Source organism: Marmota flaviventris, chromosome 16 (assembly GCF_047511675.1).
Source record: "Marmota flaviventris isolate mMarFla1 chromosome 16, mMarFla1.hap1, whole genome shotgun sequence".
Taxonomy (NCBI): Eukaryota; Metazoa; Chordata; class Mammalia; order Rodentia; family Sciuridae; genus Marmota; species Marmota flaviventris.
In genome coordinates, this window is record NC_092513.1 from 3,880,001 (window position 1) to 3,904,221 (window position 24,221).

At 34.4% G+C, this 24,221-nt stretch overlaps 1 protein-coding gene across 3 annotated transcripts in view; it reads right to left on the minus strand.

The window, feature by feature from the left end:
• The window catches only part of Znf407 (zinc finger protein 407), a 430,768-nt gene that overhangs the window by 240,657 nt on the left and 165,890 nt on the right, over positions 1–24,221 (minus strand). For 2 of the 3 annotated variants that reach the window (XM_027935301.2, XM_071602634.1), the window contains exon 4: positions 13,428–13,502. The exons of the other annotated variant lie outside the window; for it this stretch is intronic. In XM_027935301.2, coding sequence (XP_027791102.2) covers positions 13,428–13,502 — 75 coding nt within the window. The remainder of the gene's footprint in view (positions 1–13,427; positions 13,503–24,221) is intronic. 3 annotated transcript variants of the gene reach the window in all.

Below are 24,221 nucleotides of genomic sequence, written 5' to 3' on the forward strand. Positions count from 1 at the left end.
TCTGTTTAGATAAAAATAGCACAATATTTTAACTACAGCAAAATTCATGATATCCAAACAAATCATATAGGGGTTTTTTCCCATGTGCTGGTAGCAAAGAATGAGCAGTAATGTCTATACACAGGATCTCAAATGCATTGATTCTTATCTAGTGGAATTAAACGTGCAACATTACATTAACACCTTCTACTGAATGTCAAGGAAGCATCCATGATGATATGACTTAATGTATACCACAAATGACAATTCACTGTGCTTTTCAAGAGACCAGGCCACACAGGCATGTGTATTTTACAACTAGCCCCATAACCTACAACGCAGTCCTACCAGAATTTCTTCACTCTTAAAGGTAAATCTTACATCTTTGTTTTATGAATATGTTTTTGTTACATTTGTATAACAGGATTAAGAAGAGAGCCCTTGTTATTTTGTATCTCAAGTAATGTTAACAGTAATGATGTCAGCCTTGAAAGAAAAAATAGCTCAACAGACTGGATCATTATAAAAGTTTTACAACAATTTGCTGCAGAATAAAAACAAGCACTTCTTATTCACTCAAAGTTACTCTGCTTCTATTTTATTTTTCTCTTTCCTCAATAAGAATGTTAAAGAGAAAGAATTTAGCTCTCATAAATACATTAAATAGTATATAATTTATTACCATTACAAAGATTAAAACTTCTGAGAAGTTATTAAGCATGAGATACACAATTTTACCAAAAGATATGCATAAATGTATAGGTTTATCAAATAATTATAAGATCATAGTGCTATTTTACCAAAGAAAAAAAAATTCTATTACAAAATACACAGGTGACATCTTATAATTACTAAACCAAAGGCAAGTCTTTCTAAAACTGTTTTTTACATCTATTAAATGTAAAGTTTCCCTTTAAAATCCAAAATCACATGATTTCTATATTATTCTACAATAAGCTACTTGATGTTAAGGCAAATAGAATATAGTGAGCCACTGATATTTGCAAGGTGTATGAACTGAGACCTTCATAAAGCTATTTGGATATACATCCCTTCAAAAAACTTGGTAAAATATTAAAAAAAAAAAATAAGTGACACTTGGGGCTGGGATTGTGGCTCAGTGGTAGAGCTCTCACCTAGCATGTGTGAGGCCCTGGGTTCAATCCTCAGCATCACATAAAAATACATAGAATAAAGATATTTTAAAAAATAGGTGACACTTTTAGACGTTTAAGGATTCTACAAACAGTCTCAAATCATTAATAAAATTATGAATAATGCCAGGAAAGAAAAATACTGAAAAAGTTTCTCCTATACTTTGTAGACCATTCTACTATATCCTTACTATAGTAACAATCACTTTGTAACCAAAACAAAAATAATAACAAATGATGGGGTCTCCTAGAAGAACACATACATGTAGCCACAGACACAACACACTAGACAACAAGATGAAGACAGCTGAGCAGGATTCTGCCTTTTCCTATCATCCTAGGGGCCTCCATCAAAGTTGGCAGAAAAGGCAAATGAAACTAGAGTGCAAACTATGAGGAAATAATACTTAGAAAGCAGAGCACAGTAATAAACTAAACATAAGAGGCATTCCAGAAGAAAGTTATTTCTGAATGAAAATCACAACCGATAGATGTCATTTTTGGATGAAGATGTGTCAGGGACACAGCTAATCATGTGTGTTTCTTAGGAAAGGCTGAGATAGGCAAGTAGTCCTACCAGTGAGCAGAAATCCTCAAGAGCCTGAACCCTGGGTCTGACTCTTCTTCCTGAGAGAGAGCATTTGAGAAGAAATTCTCTTCTTTCTGTCCTCTCTGGCAAACAAGAGTTGACTTCTCCATTCTCCTCCAAAGTTCTTCACTCAGCACTTCTGCACAATGTGGCCAGCTGATGGCCCCCACTGCAAGCTATCTGTTACTTAGAAAAACCTTCCTAAAATGCTCAAAATGAATAGGTCTCATCATAAACACAAGCTAGACAGTCAAGTCATTTCAATACAGCTACTTCAGATAAATTGTTACCATAAACAGTAATGATTTTCTAAAAAAGAACATTTTTTATTGAAAGTAAGATGTTTTCCATTCATATTTATTAGCCAACAAGAAAGTCATGTTTTCAACATTCAAGAAAGTTTTCCCCCCACTGAATAGGAAAGTTTCTATGCTCTTAGGTACAAGCAGATAGGTGGACCACTTGAAAGTGGGAAATTAAGGTCTTGCCTCAAAGTAAGCAAGTTAGAAATAATCTTTGGTTGTCGTGATTTAATTGCCCTACATCATTTTTATTTGTTCACTCAGTAATATAAAGACCACCCTGTGCATTTACCATCAAGCCTGAACACTAGAACATTACATTCCAGATTCTAACATATCCTAAACTTCTGCTTCTAGTGAAGAATAATTACATGCTTAGATATGTTGTGGTTCTTTATTTTAATGTCATTTCCAGCAGTTGGGTTCTTTGAACTAAATGGTTTTCTATTTCATCACTTCTTTAGGTATTACCCACTCACAATGAGCTTTCTGAAATATGTGCTGGGTTCTCCTACTGGCCAAGTGATGGGCTCTGACAGAATGGTCCCTGAACATACTCAATTTAAACCTGAATTTCTACCGAAACTTACATGGTGTGCTGCTACTCAGGTATCAATAACATTAAGAGTGTTAAATCTATAAAATTCAACAGCCCAGTACATAAAAAAGAAATCTCTATGTGCAGAAGACACCTTCTTCAGTGTGAAGGAGACCTTCCCAGGCCTATGAGATGTGGAGAAGCTGCTCCAGAGGTGTCGGGGCATGGAGCCCTGTCCATTCTCCACCAGAGCACTCAGCTTCCAGTGCACTTCCGTGGTTACACTTCAGGTGAATGTTCTTGGGGGTTTGTTTTTATTTATTTGACCATTTACTTTTGTTGTTGTTAAGAAAACCAAAAATAAATTAGTTTGAAATAAATAAAAACAATATTTTCCCATCTCTTCAAACACACTAAAGCTTTGAAATATGCCCGTATACATTAGTATTAATTTAAAAAATAAGCATTAGTGTAATTTCTTCAGTTAATTTTTCCTTATTGTCAAAAATCTTATCACATTAATAATATACATGAAAAAAGACAAAGACATGAATCTTAAAAGAAAAACATTTAATTTGAAATTTGTTATCCCAGAAATAAGTATACCACTATCTAATTGCCAAGAATATATGATATAGCCATATGACATAATTATAAATAGAAGATGAGAAAAAGGCATTTTGAACACTACAGTGAACCATAAGAATGAAAGAGGGATATTATCATTTTAATTAACTTCAAAGAAACGTTGGGCCTAATTGAAATAAAAATTTTTATATGCATGTTGTGTTAAATTTGCTGTTTCCCATAGTGAAAACTTCTTGAATTTCATCATTTAAAAACAATTAGTTTTAAAAGTATAAAATATTATACATAAATATATGTGTATGTGATTCTTTGAAATTTTATAAACATTAATACATGGTGGCTTCACCAGCTGCAAACTGAGAAGAGAGCATCTTTATTATCACAGACAGGAAAGCTACCAACTATCCGAGCAATGCACTGAGGTTGAGCATGCATGTTACATACAATTTTAATCACATAATACAGTTCCAAAAACTTCAAACTGTGACTACAGATCATGAATTACACTAAATGAAAGTAAGTCTTGAGAATGAAAATTTCAATGAAGGTTTTAATATCCTGAGTCCATTGATAATTATGACTGTCAACTCCTCTCTCAAAAGCTCAAAGCTTAAGAGAAAAAAATTGAGGATTATCCCTCTAGAAATGAACTAAGTAGCCTGAAGCCAGGAAATATATCTTTTTAAAAGAAAACAAACCAGAATGTGCTAAGTGGTACTTCAGCCTTCTACCAAGAAAGAATTGACTATGTGGGATATAATCTAGGGAAAGCTTTAAAGAGTGCGACAAAAATTGACCCTTGAAAAAACATACACTCTGACCCCAGGAAGAAAAATGGGGAGAAGTGACTTTCAGTAGGACAGTGAGTGAAAATACCATGCAGAGTCTGCTTAGATGTCTTCTCATTTCACCTTGACCCACCTTTTCCTATATTGAGCTTACTACCTTAAGCAGTACCTAAGAAATCATCATTCATAAAACAAGAAGAGACCATGATTTGATTAAAATGGATGGAAATAGATGTTTCCCTGAAAAACAGATCTTTATATTGACATCATATGCTAGAAACATTTTTAAAATGAAATTAAGTTGATTCACATGAAATTAACAATACTTGACTGTTTTTAACCTGTTAAATGTCAATTTTATATGACTCAAATGGAGAAGTATTAATAGCTTTGTAAGTATCAGGGTAATGATTCTTTTTTTTTTTCTAATTATCTTTAGTTTATTTATTTTGTTGCGGAGGATCAAACCGAGTGCCTCACACGTACTAGGCAAATGCTCTACCACTAAGCCCTAGCCCCACTGAAAGTGAGTAAAAGATCAGCTGAAATGAATGATGGACATTCTGCAGAACTGCAGGGTGATTATGAGACAAAGAAGTCTCCTGTGGAGCTTCAAGATCATCTTACTTTCTCCTGTGAGTGCAAATGTGAGAAAACACCACACTGAGCAGAGAGTCCCTTTCTTCTAACCTCACAATAGATCATGCAGATGATCCCACAAAGAATTCAGGAAAAAAACTATCTTAGAAAATAGTCTATATTAAGCCTTCGTTTTGTCTATCATAGTACTACAGCATAAATAGAAAACTCATTTCTTATCTCTTAGAATGGATGACCAAATTGTTTTAATATGACCTGACAAAAATCACTTCCAAAAAGTTCTGTTTCCTGAAAATTCCTCAGAAAAAAATTAATTTGGACTTTTATAAGCAAAAGACATTATGAATATAAAGAAACTCTCACAAAAAAGTCAGTTAATATATAATGAAACTGTACCAAAGTTGGTAATTAAGCATAATTGAAGGCTGCAGTGAACATACAGGCCTTTGTTCTCTTTAATTCTGGTACTGAGTGGGAATTGAAGATAAGCACTTAGGGCATATTTTAGTCAGAGTCCAGATGTATAAGCCCCAGTGTTCTAAAGTAATTTAAGTGAAATAAAAGGAGAGAATGACAAAAAATATTCAAGATACAAGCTGAGAGAAAACACCTATGTTCTTAAAAATTCAAAAGAGCAGATATTCTCAAATCAAAATTTGAGAGTACTACTGGACTACATGGTAGCAGAAAAAGAAATGAATTAAAAATTAATTTGTTGCATTAAACATTAATGTATTATCACATGTAAAAGCAATTGGAACATTCATTCATACTACTAAAGTTCTACCTCAGTACCTCTATAGAGTTCAGTTTTACTTTTTTCCTATGTAAGAATGAAATAAGAAATGAAATAAAATAGATGTCATTTTAGTAAGGATTATCAAATATAAACCACATATCTGTGACCTAATAACTTATGAACTAATACTGAATAAGATGATTATAATGCATGCAATATTACTACAATCTTTGGATTTCCTTTTAAGGCAGGGAGACATACCTATAATAAAGGTATGTGTGTAAAGGATAAAAGAATGTCTACCCTAATATTTCATTTACAGATATTTCTATACATTTATATAAATTAACTCTGTATCATCTAATGTTCCATTGAAATTTGATGAAAAAGATCAATAAAAGTTGGAATAAACAAGAAAGGAACTCAGAGAAGACAGGCCTCAGATGGGACTTAAAACAAATATATGTTTTGAAGTGTTCCAAGAGAAGTGGTATGTTGGGTAAATGTATTGCAAAACCTGTGGAACCAAATAAGAGAAGTGAGTAGGAAAGAATTTGTCCAACAAAATACAATGGATGATTAAAAGGCTTTATTTGCAAGTGGGTCAGCAACGTGAATTAAGGAAGAAAGGAACTGAATGTGTCGCCAGGCAGGTGAAAAGCCCAGGGAGCAGCCAGGGGAGGTGAGGAGCTCAGCACTGGTGTCTCCACACAAGTGCCAGTGTACCTGCCCACCACCTTTCCCTGAAGCTCATCTTCCACACTGTCAGAGACATAGTTCTACATGTTCTCAACTATACCAGCTTCCTTTATGCAAAGAGTAAAAGATCACTGGCAAAGCCACAGTCAGGCCTCTCAGCCTGATTCAAGCTAAGTCTCCAAGTGTCATCCTCAGAGTCTCAAAATCCTTCCTCAAGAAAATCATCTCATTGGTTTCTATTTCCTAAAACAGTGCAAACACATCTCTGGGATCTCATTTCTTCCCTTAGGTCCCTTTGCCCAAGCTGTATTCAAGGTCCCTGAGCTCTCAAAACAGGGGATAAAAACAATCACATTCTTAGTCTGGCATGGTGGCACACACCTAGAATCCTAGCAGCTAGGAGGCTGAGGCAGGAGGATCTCGCGTTCAAAGTCAAGTGCTAAGCAACTCAGTGAGACCCGGTCCCCAAATAAAATACAAAACCGGACTGGGGATGTGGCTCAGTGATCAAGTGTCCCTGAGTTCAATCCCCAGTAATGCACCCCCCAGCCAAAAAAAAAAAAAAAAAACACACACAAGCCTCGCGGGGATTTTGATATGCTCTAAGGCCATGCTTCACTTCAAACACAGCCCTATACAAAGGGCTTTTATAAATACCCCAGCTAAAGAAGCACCCTTCCCACCCACTCCCTGGAATAGCACCATGTTTTACTGGCATCAGAATCTAACTCTTGATAACATTCTCCTTTCCTTTATCCCTCCATCCATGAACAACAAAATTAAGGTTCACAAGAAGAAAGGCTATGTCATCTTCAAGCACTGCATCCCATCTACATTTTGAACAAAGTAATGAATATGCTAAAGTTTGCTTAAAAATAAATAATCAGTGATGAATGACATGTCCTTATTTACCATCACTCCATAACAGCCCTCAGGCAGGAGTAACTGCTCCCTTTACTAAAAGTGTTCACATCTTACGGAAAACAATATTTAAAACCTTAGTATGTTCTAAAGAATATGAATCATATAATATGCATGTTTACTTTAATGCCTAGGAAGAAAACACATAAAAATTTGTGGACATAAAAATGAAAGGATAAATATCAGAAAAAAGGTAGGAAAAAAATCTTAACTTCTGTTATATATACTACTTTCACTTAAAATTTCACATTTACTATCATAAGCATTTCTTTTAAAGGAAAAACACACATTAATTTATCAATACAACCGAGATACACTAAAAGAATCAGTATTTTTGATACAGCCAGAGACCCTGGTACAAAAGGGGGGGAACCTCCCTGACTGGGGTGGGGAGGACTAAATAAATGTGTCTGAACACCAAACTCTACAAGGAAGCAATATTCAAAATTCTAAGAATCAGAAACCACATGGAAGCAATACACAGAACTGCACAAAATTTTCATAGGCTAGGACACTTTAAAAACTATCTAATGACAGGACTAAACAATGTTCAACAAAGTGCCCCCAAAAACAAGTTGCTAAAGATATATGCACTTCCAGAAAAATATTGACTTGACTTTTTAAAAAATTCCAATTGCAAAACTGCTCTTGAATTATGTGGTTTTGATTTATGTAAGGTTGTTAAAATATATCGCTCACATAAAATGGGACTTTCCCTTAAGGGAAAAAAAGATGAAACTGGAAATAACAGTAGTAAATAAAACACATTCCCTGAAGTCCTTCCCACTTGCTAGAGATGGATCACAATTTTGGCCCTGAGCTTCCCAGCAGTAAACATAAAGAGGAAAACTCAATTATATACATGATTCGCTACTACCCAAGACTAAAATGACAAATTGTTTCAGAAAAGCAGAACTTCCTGGAATAGAGACCAGAGAGAAATCACTTCCCTGAGCCTTATGACAAAGACATGACACATTTTCATCAACATCATCCCAAATACTATATTTTCAATAAATATGAGTTACTATGGTTTCTTCTTAAAATATTCTTGAATTTAACTCATCGTCATAATAACTAAATGTATAATTGTTAAAGTCAATTATATTAAGAAAACAAAAACAACACATAGAAGGAAACAGGAAGAATGAGAGGATAGAACTGAAAGCAGATTAAGAAGTGAATGAAAGGAATGTTTCCAGAATATTAAAGTGAATTATCTAAAACATGGAATACAGATAATTTGTGTAGCTTTTGACTATGCATTGATTCTGGAGTAAAGCTCCTGTTGCTTCCTGAAAGCTGAGGGGCCCAATGGAGATGACCTGAAGTGGAGGGTTCTCCACTGCCCCAGAGATGAGCAGTGGAATCACAAGCAATCTTGATATTCTACACAACTGATACTTACTTGTTAACTTTCTCCTGGAAAACTTAAAAGCAGAAATTAAACCAAATATCCATTTCAGTAGTAAGACATAGCTCATAAAGTAACTACAACCAAAAAAATCCACATTATCAATGCAATTTAGAAATACTTCACAAATCTCAGCAAGAAAACAGTACTTGAAATTATACATTTATCTCAATATGAACTATTATAATACATTGTTGGTTGAAGCTAGTAAATGCAGAAAGTAAGTTTTAAAAATCATAACCTGGGCTTTCCATGGAGAGTGATTATCTCAAAAGGCCACCTCTTTACTTTTTCATAATAACCATGTCATAAAAGCACAGGATATCATTTATATTTAACTGTCCACAAATGGAGATATGGTAGAAGATGGAAGAAAGGCAGTCCTGTGCCCCAGCAAAAGTAGTTTTAAGTTAAATCCAACACCCTCCCAACTTAGGAAAACAAACTTGGCAAGATAAAAAAAATGGACATTTTTTTTTTTATCCACTTTAGTCCACAGAGCTGTTTCTTGTGTAAATATTTTTAAAGCAGAGAGGAGTCCATAAACACTTTATTTTTCCTAAATTAGCCCTCATGGGGGACAAAGAAAAAGAAAAAAAGATTGCAAACCATGAATAGGAAGGAAGAAATGAGAAAAGACAACCAGTAAGTAATGGGTCAATAAGAGAAAGAGAGCCTAAAAAGTCTTGGAATACAAGCACACTCCAGAATGATCAGAGCATGGAAAAAGCACATGGAATATAATGGCAACACACCCATGAGAACAAGTCACCATGCCAAAGAAACAGGAAAATTGCATTTTAATTAAAGAAGCCATATACAATGAGAGAACATACTCAAAGTTGTTTCTTTAAAATGAAGCAACAACTAAAATTTAATATTAATAGGACTTAAGCATATAAACAGACTTTCTTCTAATAAGAAAAATTTTAGCATACTATTCTATTTAACATCAGGCTTTTTATAAAATATATTTCACTCACATGATGTAATCTATGTTTCTAAACAACCCCAGTACCCTTGGTATAGAATTACCAATCACCATGGTAGGTGCATGCAGGCGAGCTTTTCCCAGAAACGTTTGTGTTCTGCAAGATATTTTCAAGTTTTGTGAAGAGTGTGAAGCTTACATCTAAACTGGAAAAGTAGAAAACAAGGATGATGCTTCTATATAATTTTAACATACAGACTTTTCCAGACAAAAAAAGAGAAGGAAGTGAAATGACTTTCAAAAACCTATGTAATTCCTGTCTCATATTAGTGCCTTAAAGGACAATGGAACAACCATCAGGGCTGCCTGTCTTGCCTTCCCACAGTGAAAACCAATGGGGGTAATGGTTTTATTTACCAACAGTATCAAAGATGCAGTTGAAAGGAAGATAGCTAACACTGAATCCCTAACATCTGAGAAAAGAGGAGAGGCCAGCTAACACTAAATCCCTAACATCTGAGAAAAAAGGAGGGTCCAGCACAAGTTGGAGGACTCCCAATTTGAATGACCTTGAAGGAAATTCCATAGAAATACTAACTAGCCCAGAGCCTGCACACACCCCACAGCTGTGCTGACAGTAAATGACTAACTGCAAGCAAAGACTTTAACAGACACTTCCAAATATGGCTCCACAGAAAAGATACTGAGGTTCAGATGTAGATACTCACTGGTAAAGGCACAGATACATTTCTTTCGGCTACATAACTGTTAAATGCTTATATTTCAAAAGACACTTTCTAATGTGAAAGCCATGCGTTCATTAGCCTTCCAGAGCATTACCTACACAGACCTTTCCTGATCATACATACACATACACACACACACACACACACACACACACACACACACACGTGCGCGCACGCGCGCGCGCGCACACACACACCAAAAACTAATATGTCAAATGGGGGATTCTGAGCAAACCTTCCCTCCTATTTACGCAGGCATTCAAAGCCCAGCTGATCCCAGGCACTGAACTGTACATGCCAAACAGTTCCACAGTCATAGACACCTGGCACTCACAGGAGATGCATTTGCAATGGCTGCTCCATTGTGGTGTTCTTAGATTACTATGAATGAATTCAAAGAGTTATAAAGATATTTGGCTAACTTTCAATACAGAGAAAATTATTCATTGGAAATAGGAAACACTGGAATGAACATGCCAATAAATTAGAATTTATTATTTTAGAACAACAAATGGATGGTTAACAATTAGTTGTTTGTTTTTAAGTGTGAAAGACCTCAGAAATACTGTAATATATATAATAATACCATAAAAAAGTTAGTGATAATTTAAGGACCCTAGGTACATATATGATTGCACATATGGTACAACGCTACATCATGTACAGAGAAATGAAAAGTTGTGCTGCAACTATGTACAATGAATCAAAATGCATTCTGCTGTCCTATATACCTAATTAAAATAAATAAATTCTTTTAAAAAAGAACTATGTTCTTACAGAAGCCATAACTTCAAGTGTTCATGAAGTGTCAAAAATTTTTGAAATTATTTAGTAATATTTTTCTAGTGATAATCATGCTGACAAAATGTATAAGTTCATCAAATTTTAAAGTATATAAATTAATTTTTAAAAAATAATATTTTGCATATATCAGTCAAACTACAAGGCCTAAATACTTGCAAACAAAATGCATTATTAATTTAATTGTCACAGTCTATTTAACTAACTTCTATTACTATTTGCCCTAATATGCAATGCATTAGAGGAAAGAATCAAATTCAAAACGTAAAAAGTAAACTGATTACACTGTCTTGGAGAATTTAAAAATATAGCAAGTTTTAAAATTACAGTCAAAGCATTAATGTTTCAAATAGGTAAGGAAAATATTTAATTTAATTGAGAGAACAGTTATGCCCCAAACTGGAGGTTCAGCATGCTGGCAGAGTTTCCTTGCTTCCTAAAACCATGGAAATAAAACAAAAAGAAGCCTTTTGGCATTCCTCGGGCTGATTACAGAACTGAAATGATAGTCTCCTCTAGCTACAGTTGCAGATTATAAAATTATATTTCAGTGGAAGTTAGGAAAAACAAGCCTCTTCAGTAGGATAAACATTCAAAAATATCTGGTTTAGATGAATATTGCCACTTGGAATATTAAAAAGTAATAATCCAGAATGTAGGTGTATTTTCCAATCTTAGATTTGTTTCCTGATTTTAGGGCAAAAAAAAATAGTGTCACGTCTCATCATAAAAGCTCACCATATCTCCAAGAGGAGAAAGCCATTCAATCTTTCTGCTATGGTTTGAAAGTGGAATGGCTTCCAAAGGACCATGTATTGAAGGCACCACCAGTCTGTGGCACTACTGAAAGACATTAGAAATTTTAAGAGTTGAGGCCTAGTGGAAGGAAATTAAGTGACTAAGGATGTGCTCCTAAAGGGGGAAACTAAGGACCCTGGTTTCTTCCTGTCTGTTTTTTGCTTCCCAGACATCATGAGGTGAACAGCCTCCTCTACCACACTCCCCCTATGATACACTGTGATACCATAGGCCCAAAGCAATCAGGCTCAGCATCCACCAATGGTCAAAATTTCTGAAACCCTGATTCAAAATATACATTTCTTCCTTTTAAGTTGACTATGTCAGGTATTTGGTCACGGTAATAGAAAGTTAACTAGCATACCTTTTCTAGCTTTTTGGTCTCCTTTTATATATTTAGAACTAAAATAAGTGAAAGAAGCCTGAAATACATAGGAAAAATAAACAGAAAAAACAATGGCAAATATGTGATTGAAAACAATGTCAAAATATTGTTTTAAGGTGTTTGAAAGATAACTAAATATTGATAGCATATATATGTATAGGTACATGTGTATAAATGTACATACATGGGTAGATGAATTACTCATATGCAGTTTGGATCTGGATATGGTACACTATGAACAAATATTTCAATTTTTTAAAATTCCTAAATAAAAAGCAAAATGGTATGTTTGGGTTCAAATGTATAATATATAGAGTAGATGGTGCACACCTGTAATCCCAGTGGCTCAGGGGACTAAGGCAGGAGGACTGCAAGTTCAAAGCCAGCCTCAGCAAAAGAGAGTTGTTAAGCAACTCAGTGAGACCCTGTCTCTAAATAAAATACAAAATAGGGACGGAGATGTGGCTCAGTGATCAAGTGCCCCAAGGTTCAATCCCTGGTACAAAAAACAAACAAACAAAAAAACAACCTCTTCTGCAGAAAAGTCAAGTCAAACTCCTCAAAAACACACAAAATACCAAAGGAGCATTTTACATTTTTTAAAAGGGCTATTTAACCCATACAAAAAAAGGCTGAAGAGGCTTCACTCTTCAGAGTACAAGAAGAATTTGCATCATTATGGACATTTTAATTTAGTACTAGAAACTAAGGTTTCCAGGAGTGTCTGGGGCATTTGGATATCATCTTGGGGCACTGAAAAGAAGCTGGCAATCTACACTATATACAAGGGAAATGGCAGTGCTCATGCTACACCTGAGTGAGCTGCACATTTTAAAGGCTTAAAAATTTCAAAAGTAGCCAGCTCACCTGGTAACTGAAACTGCTCTATTTCAGTTCACCTAATATAATTAAGTCTATGTGATGAAGCTAATTATGATATAGTACCAAGAGACAGAAAATCTGGCAGTTGATGACATAATAATTGTAGTGTTATTTTTCATGACATGGCAACTGTAGTATTATTTTGGTAAGTTACAAGATGTATTTCTTTTTTAATATCAGCAATATTTAAGACTACAGTAAGAATTCAAAAATGTTATTTTAAAACTCCAAAGTTAAAAATACAAAGTTTGGTTTCACATATTTAGTTTAGCACATGCAAAAGTGGCTACAAAGGATGATTTCCCACAATTTAACTATTCAGTGCTTGAAAATTGTTTCAAAGTCCCACAAACACTTCAAATATTTCCAGACTGCAATTTAATAAAAAAAAATTAATGTACACTGTTATAATTTTCTGGGAAGATGACATAAAACACAATATTCAACAACAAAATACCACAAATGCAAAATAAAATGGACTGACTTGATAAAAAATTCTAAAAAATCATGTTGATAAAGAAAGCCTAAAATAATAATTTAATTATATTTGTTAAATTAAAAAATGGAAATTACCTTTCTTTTGGGGTGCCAACTCCATGTTTGCCTAGCAGATGAGTATTTAAGTGCTTCTTCATTACAAAAGCAACCCTAAAAAATAAATGAAAGTAATTATAGAACTAAAATTTGGCTTTCTACTAGACATCTATATAGAAAATATTTAAGGATAATACCAACATATGTTTATATTCAGAAAACATGAAAATGCATACCATAGTGGCATTTTTCTTAAACAAAAAGCCTGTTATTCCATATGCTGTAATACTTGGAAAGCAAAGGAAATAACTGCACTGAAACTGACTGGTTCATTTTCGTACCTGGGTTTACTGCCAGTGACCAAATGATCAAAACAATGACTACAGTTTCTTAGAACCTGTCTCCACTGAAAGTTGGTAGGAAAGATAAAGAAGGACCTCAATATAACACTCACTGCCCCCTAGCCAATCCCATACTTTCACTATAAAATGAATTTGAGACAATATCGTTCAATTAACTATTTAAAGGCCTACAAATTAGTAAATGAATAGTTTTCATGAAGCTTTCTTAAAATCATGGTAGCGATTTGCAGAGGGGTTTTTATACTATGTTTATTGTGTCTCCAGAACCAAAAAAAAATGGTTTACTGCTAGGAAATACAAATAGCTAAAACAAAAAGTATTACCTGACAAATTATCTTATTTTACAGAAGAATCAGTTTACTTAATTTGATATTGCTTACATAAATATGAAATGGACAGGAGTCAGCAGCCAGTGCATGGAGCACCATTCTTCTATTGAACACAGTACAACATCAATTTAATTATGTCATGTGATTATTTAAACAATTTAGTTCCCACTCAGAGCAACAAACTGAGATGGCTCTCTTGATAAGTAAAAGAAAAAAAATTACTGTTGTAACTTTCAGTGAAAGGGGGCTTGCAAACATTTTTGTTAATTATGTATTACAGCTGTCCTTCATAAAGTTAATTACTAATAGCTGAAAGGCAACAGAATCTATTTGCATATGTACATGAAAGGCATGACATATGCAAAAATATGATTTTAATTAGCATTCTATGATATGAAAGGCTACAAATCAAATTGGCATGTTATAAGATTCTTAACATTAAACACTGAATTCATCTGGTCATGTTTGCACAATGGGCAGCTTAAGACTGTAAAGTACAGCAGTCTCACAGAAGAGACTTGCATAGAAATCCAAGAACAAGATAATGACTAAAACTGTGAATGCTTCTTTGAATATCTAGCCTATTTTGTTTTTGTTTATATAATATAAGGAAACTTTGGTTTGCAGGACAAACTAATAATCCTGAATTTTTAAATGACTGTGACTTCATTATGCATTTAATATGCTTACATTAACTAAAAATAACATTCATTCTTTTTTATATGGTAGGCAATAATAACTATGAACAATACACACTCCATAACTATAAATAACTAGTCACACCATCAATCATTAAAATTGAAGGATAATTACAACACTGAAAGTAAAAACTATGATAATATTAAATACTGGGAAAAATAGTACAAGATATTCTATATTTTGTTTCTGCTTGATTGGCATAAAATTAATTTTTCATTTCCTTCAGAAGGAATATAGTAATAAGAGTCCATTTAAGTCACAAGTTCCCTACTGTCCTCCATTTTTGTATAATTACAAAAACATAAAGCTAATAGCAAAGAACAAAGGTTAAAAACCCAAGGTTGCAAAGCGCAGCTTATTTACATGAGCAAGTATAATTTAAGATATCTGAACTTGGAAACCACAGTGCAGTTTGTAATACAGTAAAAATATTAACTAAAATGTTTAATACAAAAATATTATACTGAAGACAGAAAAGAACTAAAGTAAACAGGGAGGGAATTTTTTCACTTCATGTCATGTTATAACAATTGCTAAATGTCTAAAGCTAAATATCTTGAGGAATAACAATTTATAAGGTTAAATCACATCTCAATTATGCTCAAATGCAAAGCATTTATACACCCAAAATTTGAACTTAAGTATGTATTCTCCATACTTGGAATAAAGTATGAGTAGTGCAACAGTCTCAATATGATCCTCAGTTAAAAACATGTAAGCCAATTATGACTGAATAGCATAAAATTACCAACTGATATAATATTGCCAGCAATGTGTGATCATTGAATACAGGCTCTCCTTCACAGCCATTGAAATACTATTTTAACATAATTTTAAAATGTAAAATCTACACAGTATGAGAAATAAAACCAAACCTCTATTCTCCAAAGTATCCAACTTAAATGCTTTCCGTTTAAGAAATACTCATGCATCTCTATCTTAATTCCCTGCCTCAGTACATTAATCACTGTGTGTTAGCTATAGGTGGGTTCTGCACCTAAATGAAAAATCTGACTATTAAAATCATACCTTCCTGGAGCTTCATCCTACTACCATATAGCTCATGAACAAGACAAAGTGGCACTAAACCCGTAGCACAACACTTTCATGGCACTGCAAGTCATCCATGTAAACATTCAATTCATATATTTATTAAGGATCTACTATTATACAATGAATGGTTCTAGATAGCTCTGAAAGTCCCTGTGCTCAGGGGAAAAAAAAAAAAACCCCACCTAGCCAAAGAGACAGGCAACAAGGATAGAAAGAAAAGGAACACAGAAAGCATATTAAACACCAGAAAGTAGTAGGAGGAAGGAAAAAAAAAAAATCAAGAAGGAGGCTCTGAAATGAGAGTGAAGGGTTGAAATTTTTCTTTCTTTCTTTTTTTTGTGGGGGTGGGAGGGTTCAGCAATGTGACTTGTAAAAAAAGAGGGAGATGGTGGTGGGCACTCAAATAAACAAGAACAGAGATCCCAGCAGAAGGAAGAGCACCACAAAGCCCGGAGGTGGGATGAGAAGCAGTGAGATGGAAGTATGGAGTTGCAGTAACATAAACGGGAGAGTACACCAAAAAGGAGAGAGAAGGCTGCACCTCAGGAAAGTGAGAGTGGCAGCCCTGCAGGCCACAAGAGCTTTGGCTTGTATTCTGGCAGAAAAAAATCATCAAGGACACCTCAAAGGAGAAGAGTCCTGTCCAACTTACACTTCAACAGGACTCCTTTGGCACAGAGAGAGGGGTAGAGGAGTCATTTAACCAACGTCTCTTGCAATAATCCAGGCAAACATGGCGGTGTAGAAGAATACTGATGAGAGGCGGAAGTCACATTTGTTACTAAAGCCAACCACACTTTCAAGCGCACTGCATGTGGAATCTGGGGTCAAAAAAGATCAGTGTTTGCTTTGGGAAAAAAATAAGCTGGTCCATAGGAGACAAGTTCAGGACATGTTCAATGAGGACATAAGAGTCCACAGGGAGCTGACTGCTGGTTGAGAGCCAGACTCATGCTAGAAATGTACTCACTGAGGCTATCTATGTATAAGCCCAGGGTCTGACCAACTGAAAGAATACCCTTGATTATTTAAAAAAAAAAGTTTTGAAACTATGATTGTTTTGCTAAAATAGCATCACTTAAAATGGTCGTTGGTTTTTTTGTTTTTTTTTTTTTTTTTGTCAAGAGCAATACAGAAGTAACATTTACAACTACCTTCCAAAAATGAATAATCCTTATTTTAGTTTTTATTTCAAAATAATTTTGTGCACTATATAGCACATAATACATAATATACTATAATACATATAATACATTCCTACACTGTATAGCATGTAATAAAAATCTGTTAAATCCTGTAAAATTATTTCAATTTGAGAGATGTAGATGATAACTTAACTGGTCTATTAAAGTAAATAAAATACAATACCATAAACAGAAAAAGATGTGAGAAGCAAAAAAAAAAAAAAAAAAAAAAAAATCTGACCCTCAACATACTAGCATCTCCTCACTCACAAACGTGTGTACAGAAGTATGTCTAGTGCAGGAGCCAAAGCCAGATCTGCCAGGCTGCTCCTCCCTTTGTGCAAGCAGGGGTGATGTCGTAGCAGGATGTCCTCCTGAAAATTGGTTGTCTTTATTTCGCATCCCCCACTCCCATCTTTATTTCCATGTCCTTATTTCACATCCCCCACTTCCATTAGAAAATCAGGTGCTCCTCACAGAAAGCCTGTGGGGTACAATTTCCAAATCCCAGAAAATCTCTGATGAAAAAGTAAATCCAGGCCACTAGATTACAGGAAAGACAAACTATAAAGTATTGCTCTTAGAAATTCATCCACATACACTAATCCAGTAAATTTAAAGAAAATCCCTAAGACAAGTGTAGAAAGATACAACTCTGACATATGTACAACCCTAATCCCTATGGTCCTACTGACAAATTTGCAGTCTTCTTTCCCTTTCTACAACCACACATCACACCCTTCCCAAAGAGCTGGGCAGAGCACAGGTGTCAAAGTGAATTAAACAATCACATCATTGACAATTTTTAATCTCTGCTAAAGCAGCAGGAAACAAAAAAATAAACACATACACACACACACCAAAAAAAAAAAAAAAAAAGACAGCAAGACCAGCAGTTAAAGTTTACTAGAATAGAAGAATGAAAGTACTCTAAATCCAAAATCGCTTTTGGCCCACAAAAAAATGGCCAAAGCAATACTCCACAGGAGTTTATGAAAGTTAAAGAAAACAATTCTACAATTACATGTAGCATGAGAGCAGCTAAAAGAGCTCAATACTAAAACCTGACTTTAGCACTGCTCTCATTAATCCTTGTTGGTGAGATGGTTACATCTAGAGAAAAATACAGATAGTCAGTTGAAGGATTTTAACTCCAAAAGAATTCATTACTCTGGACCATAAGTGAATTTGCATAAAAGCTGAAATAAAATTTCAATTCATGTACATAAAGCTATCTAGAAAATCCAGGGACGAGGCATTGCTCAGTGATAGAGCACTTACCTAGTATGCTCAAGGACCTGGGTTCAATTCCCCAGCACCAGGTTAAAAAAAGAAGAAGAAAATCCAGATGAAAAGAGCTGACCAATATGCCCCTTCAGACAACAATACAGCTATGAGAAGTTCATTTAATAAAGATATAATCAAATCAGATACCTACCTCTCCTTTTGTTACCTCCTAAAAGGGGTCAGATTCAGGGAGAAAATGTACATGAATAAGAGAATTAGAATAGCAACTAGCAAAGAATAATGAGACATCACACACAAAGGTGTCAAAAGAGTAAAACACTACTGATACCCTCCTCATGTAGATGTCGGTAATCATTGTGTGTCTCAAGAAAGGCCTGGAAGTGTGCATGACATTTTCTAAACTTCCTGGACCACTAAATATTTTTCTCACAGCAAATATATATGAATCTAAAAGGACTTCAGGACACACTTGAGAAAATTCTTACAACAGTAAGTTTTGACTGTTAATTCAAAACATCTATGACTAGGTAATTGATAAAGAACAAAAAATTATTGCTTATGTTCTGGAAGTCAAGAGGTCCAAAATCAAGGAGCCAGATTCAGTGTCTGTTCCTTATACATGGCACCTTCTATGTGTCCTCTAATACTGGAAGAGACAAATAGATTCCTTCAAGGCCCTTTCACAAGGGCAGTAATCCCATTAGAGAGAACTGAGCCTTAACAAATCTTACAGGTTACAATGGCCTCACTTCTTTATTAAACTGCTATAGAAATCAGTCACTAAGGAGGGCCAGGAGCCAAGAGAGGTAAGTGGCCTTGAGAAAAAGTCTACCTTGAAGTCTCCAAAAGGGGATACAGTCCTGAATGTAATTACTTTCCTATACATCTGTCCAATTGTATCAACAGAAGGAAAACTTTCTGTTACTTATAAATGCAATATTTACTACTTCCTTAAAATCTCTAATGATGTGGTTTCTAGGAATAGTTCTTTTAAACTATTTGATCACTTCCTACTCCTCAATATTGTCAATTCTTATTCCTCATCTGATCAATTAAGGTGATAATTTTATTCATACATATATTTTTATTTCACAGATAAAATTTATTTAATGAGCTTCAAGTATAAACTCATCGTGGATGGCTTTAAAACATGCACCTTCATCCATGACCTTCCTGGGGAAGTCTTATCTGAGCTTAGGACATACCCAATACTCAGGCATTGTCTTTCCTCACAGATGAGCTGCTGCAGACACCCTGATTCTATCAGTTTTATACCACCTTTCCTTGTTCAGTAATCTTACTTTCATGAGCCTATGTCATAAACTGGTTCTTCAAAATATTTCCATATCAAGAATGTATTTGTTTCCACTTTAATTAACTAGATCAAATCATCATGTCCAAGTGAAACACCTCAAGGTACTCTCTGCTACTATTCATCCCAATATCACCATCACATAGTCCTAGATAAACATGTTCAGACCATACTTCAACTCATCAAAACATGAAGTATTTCATTCTGATTAGATAAAAGCCTATGTCCTGAGCAAGCAAATAACAATCCTCAACAGTCATTCTAAACCAGATATTTCAATTCCTAGAAAAGGTCCTCAAACAAGAATGAGAAGAGGTCAAAAGAACAACATTCTCATCTAAATGCTCAATAACACTGACACAATTATAAAAGAATGTTATGCAATAAATAAAAGTACACAAAACTTGTCATGAGAGATTTTAAAAGGACAGAAATATTACGTACAATATAATCCCATTCACGTGGGATCATGTACATTTTTGTATTCGCACATATACACATAAAAACATATATGAACTAAATAGCACCCAAAATTCACTGATATCACTTTGTTTCTCTAGAATAAGTAAAATTTTGTTTTTAAAATAATAATAAGCTTTACAGTTTGCAGACCATTTTTGATACTTCAATGCTCCTAACAACAACATGAATACATGGTACAGACATTATTAGCTCACCTTAAGAGGGGAGGGAACAGGGGCCAAAGAATATAAGTAACTCTGACTTTTTCAAGAAAATGTGGCAAAGAAGCTAAATACCAAAACTAGAATTCAGGACTGCTGACCTTTATGCAGTGCTCTCACTACCATGCCAACTTCTTAAACTATAAAATTAATAAATTAATAAAAGATTAAAGCCTCATGCAACTTAGTAAGACCCTGTCTCAAAATAAAAAGGGCTGGGGGGCTGGGGTGCTCAGCAGCAGAGCGCTTGCCTAGCATGCGTGAGGCACTGGGTTGGAACCTCAGCACCACATAAAAATAAAACAAATAAAATAAAGGCATTCTGTCCATCTACAACTACAAAAAAAAATAAGATAAATTTTAAAAATGAATAAATAAAAAAGGCTGGGTATGTGGCTCAGTGGTTACGCGTCCTTGGGCTCAACCCCCAGAATAATAATAATAATAATAATAATAATTAATAAATATGAAATTGATATCGATTTCTAAAACAGTATCCAAATGAGATAAAATGCATTGGTTTTACCAATATAAAATAAAAAAGGCATTTTACCTTCTAAGTATTGAAAATTAAGCACATATTATGGTATAATATGTTATACAAAATATATGAAACAAAAACTGACATAAAATAACTACAGACTTCATCTTTATAATGTGTAAAATTAAATACATTGTACTAATCCTAAATATATTTGTAAGCAAGTTCCAAATTATATTTTTAACCAGGACTTATAGAATGAATTTTTCTATCCATATCTCTTAATTACTAATGAGCACATTAAGTTAAATAAGATAAAATTCACACTTTAAAAAGAAAACAAAGAAAAAAGTATTTAAATTGATTAAATATTTTACCTTGCAAATAAAGGGGACAAAGGTAGAAAAATAAATAAAATAAAGGCATTCTGTCCATCTACAACTACAAAAAAATAAATAAATTAAAGAGATTTTAAAAGGACAGAATATGAGATTTGCTTACTTGAAAATTGATAAGTTAGCAGCTATTAAAAACACTTAACAATTAAATTTTAAATTCTTTTTTATCAAATTATTGCTAGGCCTAAATAATTATGTCTTTTAATGTTTTTCAAATGTCTTCTGCCACACTTACTGTGAATGCCATGTTCTTCTTAATGATCATAAAGACTCCACCACTGCCACACTTGACATGTACCCTTCTCTATATATGAAAAGCAATATGTTTCAAAAGCAATCCATCAACATTAAAAAATTTACTGTACAAAAGGATCCTTTACTACAAGTATAATTATTATTTTCTTGTATGGTTCTGCTACTAAATGAAAATAAATGCTGTTATGTTTATTGACACTCCCTAGGAAAAAATAAAACGTAGAAAATTTTTGTTCATTCATAAGAAACAAACTTTTCTAAGTCTAACATCTCTCCCATGAGGAAGTGTTCTGTGCACAGAAAAACAGCAGCATGCTTTTAGATACTACGAAATGCCAGTCACAACACTAGGAAGCATTTCTTCAAGAACTCAAAAAGCTGAAGTCTCCCCCATGCCCTGCCCCCACACTTTCCTATACTGCAAAAGAGAGGAAGACACTTAGGAAGGCAGTAGTCCTTTATTTTAAAAGTTAATGCCATTGTAATTTAAGTGATTATTCATATAAAAATGTAATTATTATTATTCTCAGAACTATAAATAATTTACTTTAAGATTAACAATATAGTGTAGACTTCCAAATATTACCCACATTCTAAACAATAATGAAAGCAATCAGAAATTAGGGTTGTACTAGGTTTTTGTTTATTTTTTAAGAGAAAAGACTGCAAAGCTGTTGAGTGCTTCAATTACTCAATTAACTTCACCCTGACAAAATCCTTGTGTTACAGATGAAAAAAACCTGAGGTGCACACACATTAACTCACTCCCCAAAAGCAGCACAAGCAGTAAGTAGCATCCAGAACTCAGCTCCCAAACTAGACCTGATCTCTACACTATCCTGCCTCTCTGTCCTTTGAAATATAATGCAGGTAAGGCCTGATTTTACGTGTCTTCTACAATTTTTTTTTAAACTAAAAAGCCATTTTTCAATTAAAGAAATCAATGAAGGGAGTGCATTTTATTTTCTGGGATCAAAAACATAAATAGATAGATAACAATACAGAGAAAAAAGTAAAAAACCTGGTTCTAGTCTAGGTTTTGCCAATTAACAGTGTCACTGCCTTGGTCAGAGCCATAAAAATAAAATATAAGATGAAATTACTGATACCTTAATTGTTTAAAAAATACAATAAATTTAGTAAATAACTATATTCATGATAAACCATAAGAACAAGGATTGCCCAATCAATGAAATTCCCAGAGAGGGTATTAAAACAAATAATGTTAGGTATGTTTATGAATGGTTACAGTGTTTCAGGAAAGGGAGGAAATATGAATGAAAAGTCCTTAATAATAAGCCACACTCACTGAAAATGTTCTGAAGGAGTTAAATAAAGAAAACTTTGCCTGAAATTACCTCAACTCTTCTGAAGAGGGCAAATCACCAAGTAGTGAGACTTTGTTAATGTAGGATATTATTCTAGAAGTAAAAGTGTTAATACAGTCAAAAGGAATTGAAATACTTATCCAGGTGTGTTACGTACGAGAATTCACGAGCAGATACGCCAAGAAGGAATATCAGAGGCTCACCTGACAGTGGCAGTGCTAAGAGCAAACCAGGGATCAAAGGCACTTGGGATGAATCTGGTCACACTGGGATTGCTAAGGATACCATCTCTCCCCTCTAAGGCTGTGATGAAGAGTAAATGGGAAGTATGGCCAGGCCTTTCTATAGTGCCTACAGCACAAGAAGTCTCAAGAACTGTGACCTCAGACAGATGGTGATGATAAGAAGACCCTAGGAATAGGAGCAAAAAACATACTGTATCTGTGAACTGGATAAAAGGTCTCTATAAATCTAACTTTCATCTTATTAGGATACAGATACCTAGCTCATAGAGCCATTCAAGAAGTTAAAAATATGGGCCTAGGGGTTGGCTCAGTGATAGAACACTTGCCCAACGAGTGCAACAAAGGCTCCAGGTTCAATCCGGAGCACCACAAAAAATGATAATAACAAATAAATAGTAAAGTCCAGGCTTGGTGGTGCAAGCCTGTAATCCCAGCAACTCTGGGAGGCTGAGGCAGGAAAATCACCAAGTTCAAGGACAGCCTCAGCAATTTAGCAAAACCCTAGCTCAAAATAAAACATGAAAAGGACTTGTGGTGTAGCTCAGTGGTTAAAGCACCCCTGGGTTCAATCCCTAGTACCAAATAAATAGCAGTGATATTAACCACTTTAGTGACGGAATACCAGGTGTCAAATAGGAAAAGATGTCTAACACAGATTATCAGATATAAAATCAAAAATATAACAGATACAGAAAAATGTAACTTCAGTTTTTAAATGAGAAAACTGAGCCACAGGTGGTGGCATGGATCTGTAATCCTACCTATGTGGGAGGCTGAGGCAAGCAGAGCACCAGTTCAAGGCTGGCCTGGGCAACACAGAAAAAGAAAAAGGCAGGGGTAGCACAGTTTAACTAAATATAGCAATGGTTACAGCAAAATAAATCTGTATACAGTACATGGTAGCCTAGAGTAAAATGCCTAGATATTTCAAGGAAATAAAGTAAGTCTTAACAAATGATTGCTATTAATAAATTAAGACTCACTTCCTACTGAAGCATGTAATTCTGGTATTGTCTTCATTGATTAAATGTACAGGAACTAAAAAACACAAGGGTGTTTATGTCAAGGAATAAAACAGCAACCGATACATCCACCAAAAAAAGGGATTTCCACCTATACGTGTAATTTGTTTTCAAGTTTCTTCCCTGATATTTTATGCCAGTTGACAATACAATAACATATCTTGCAGCAAATGACAGTGAATGAGTGGTAAGCAACACTGGATTCCAGCCCTCTCTAAGAGGGACCTAGGACTG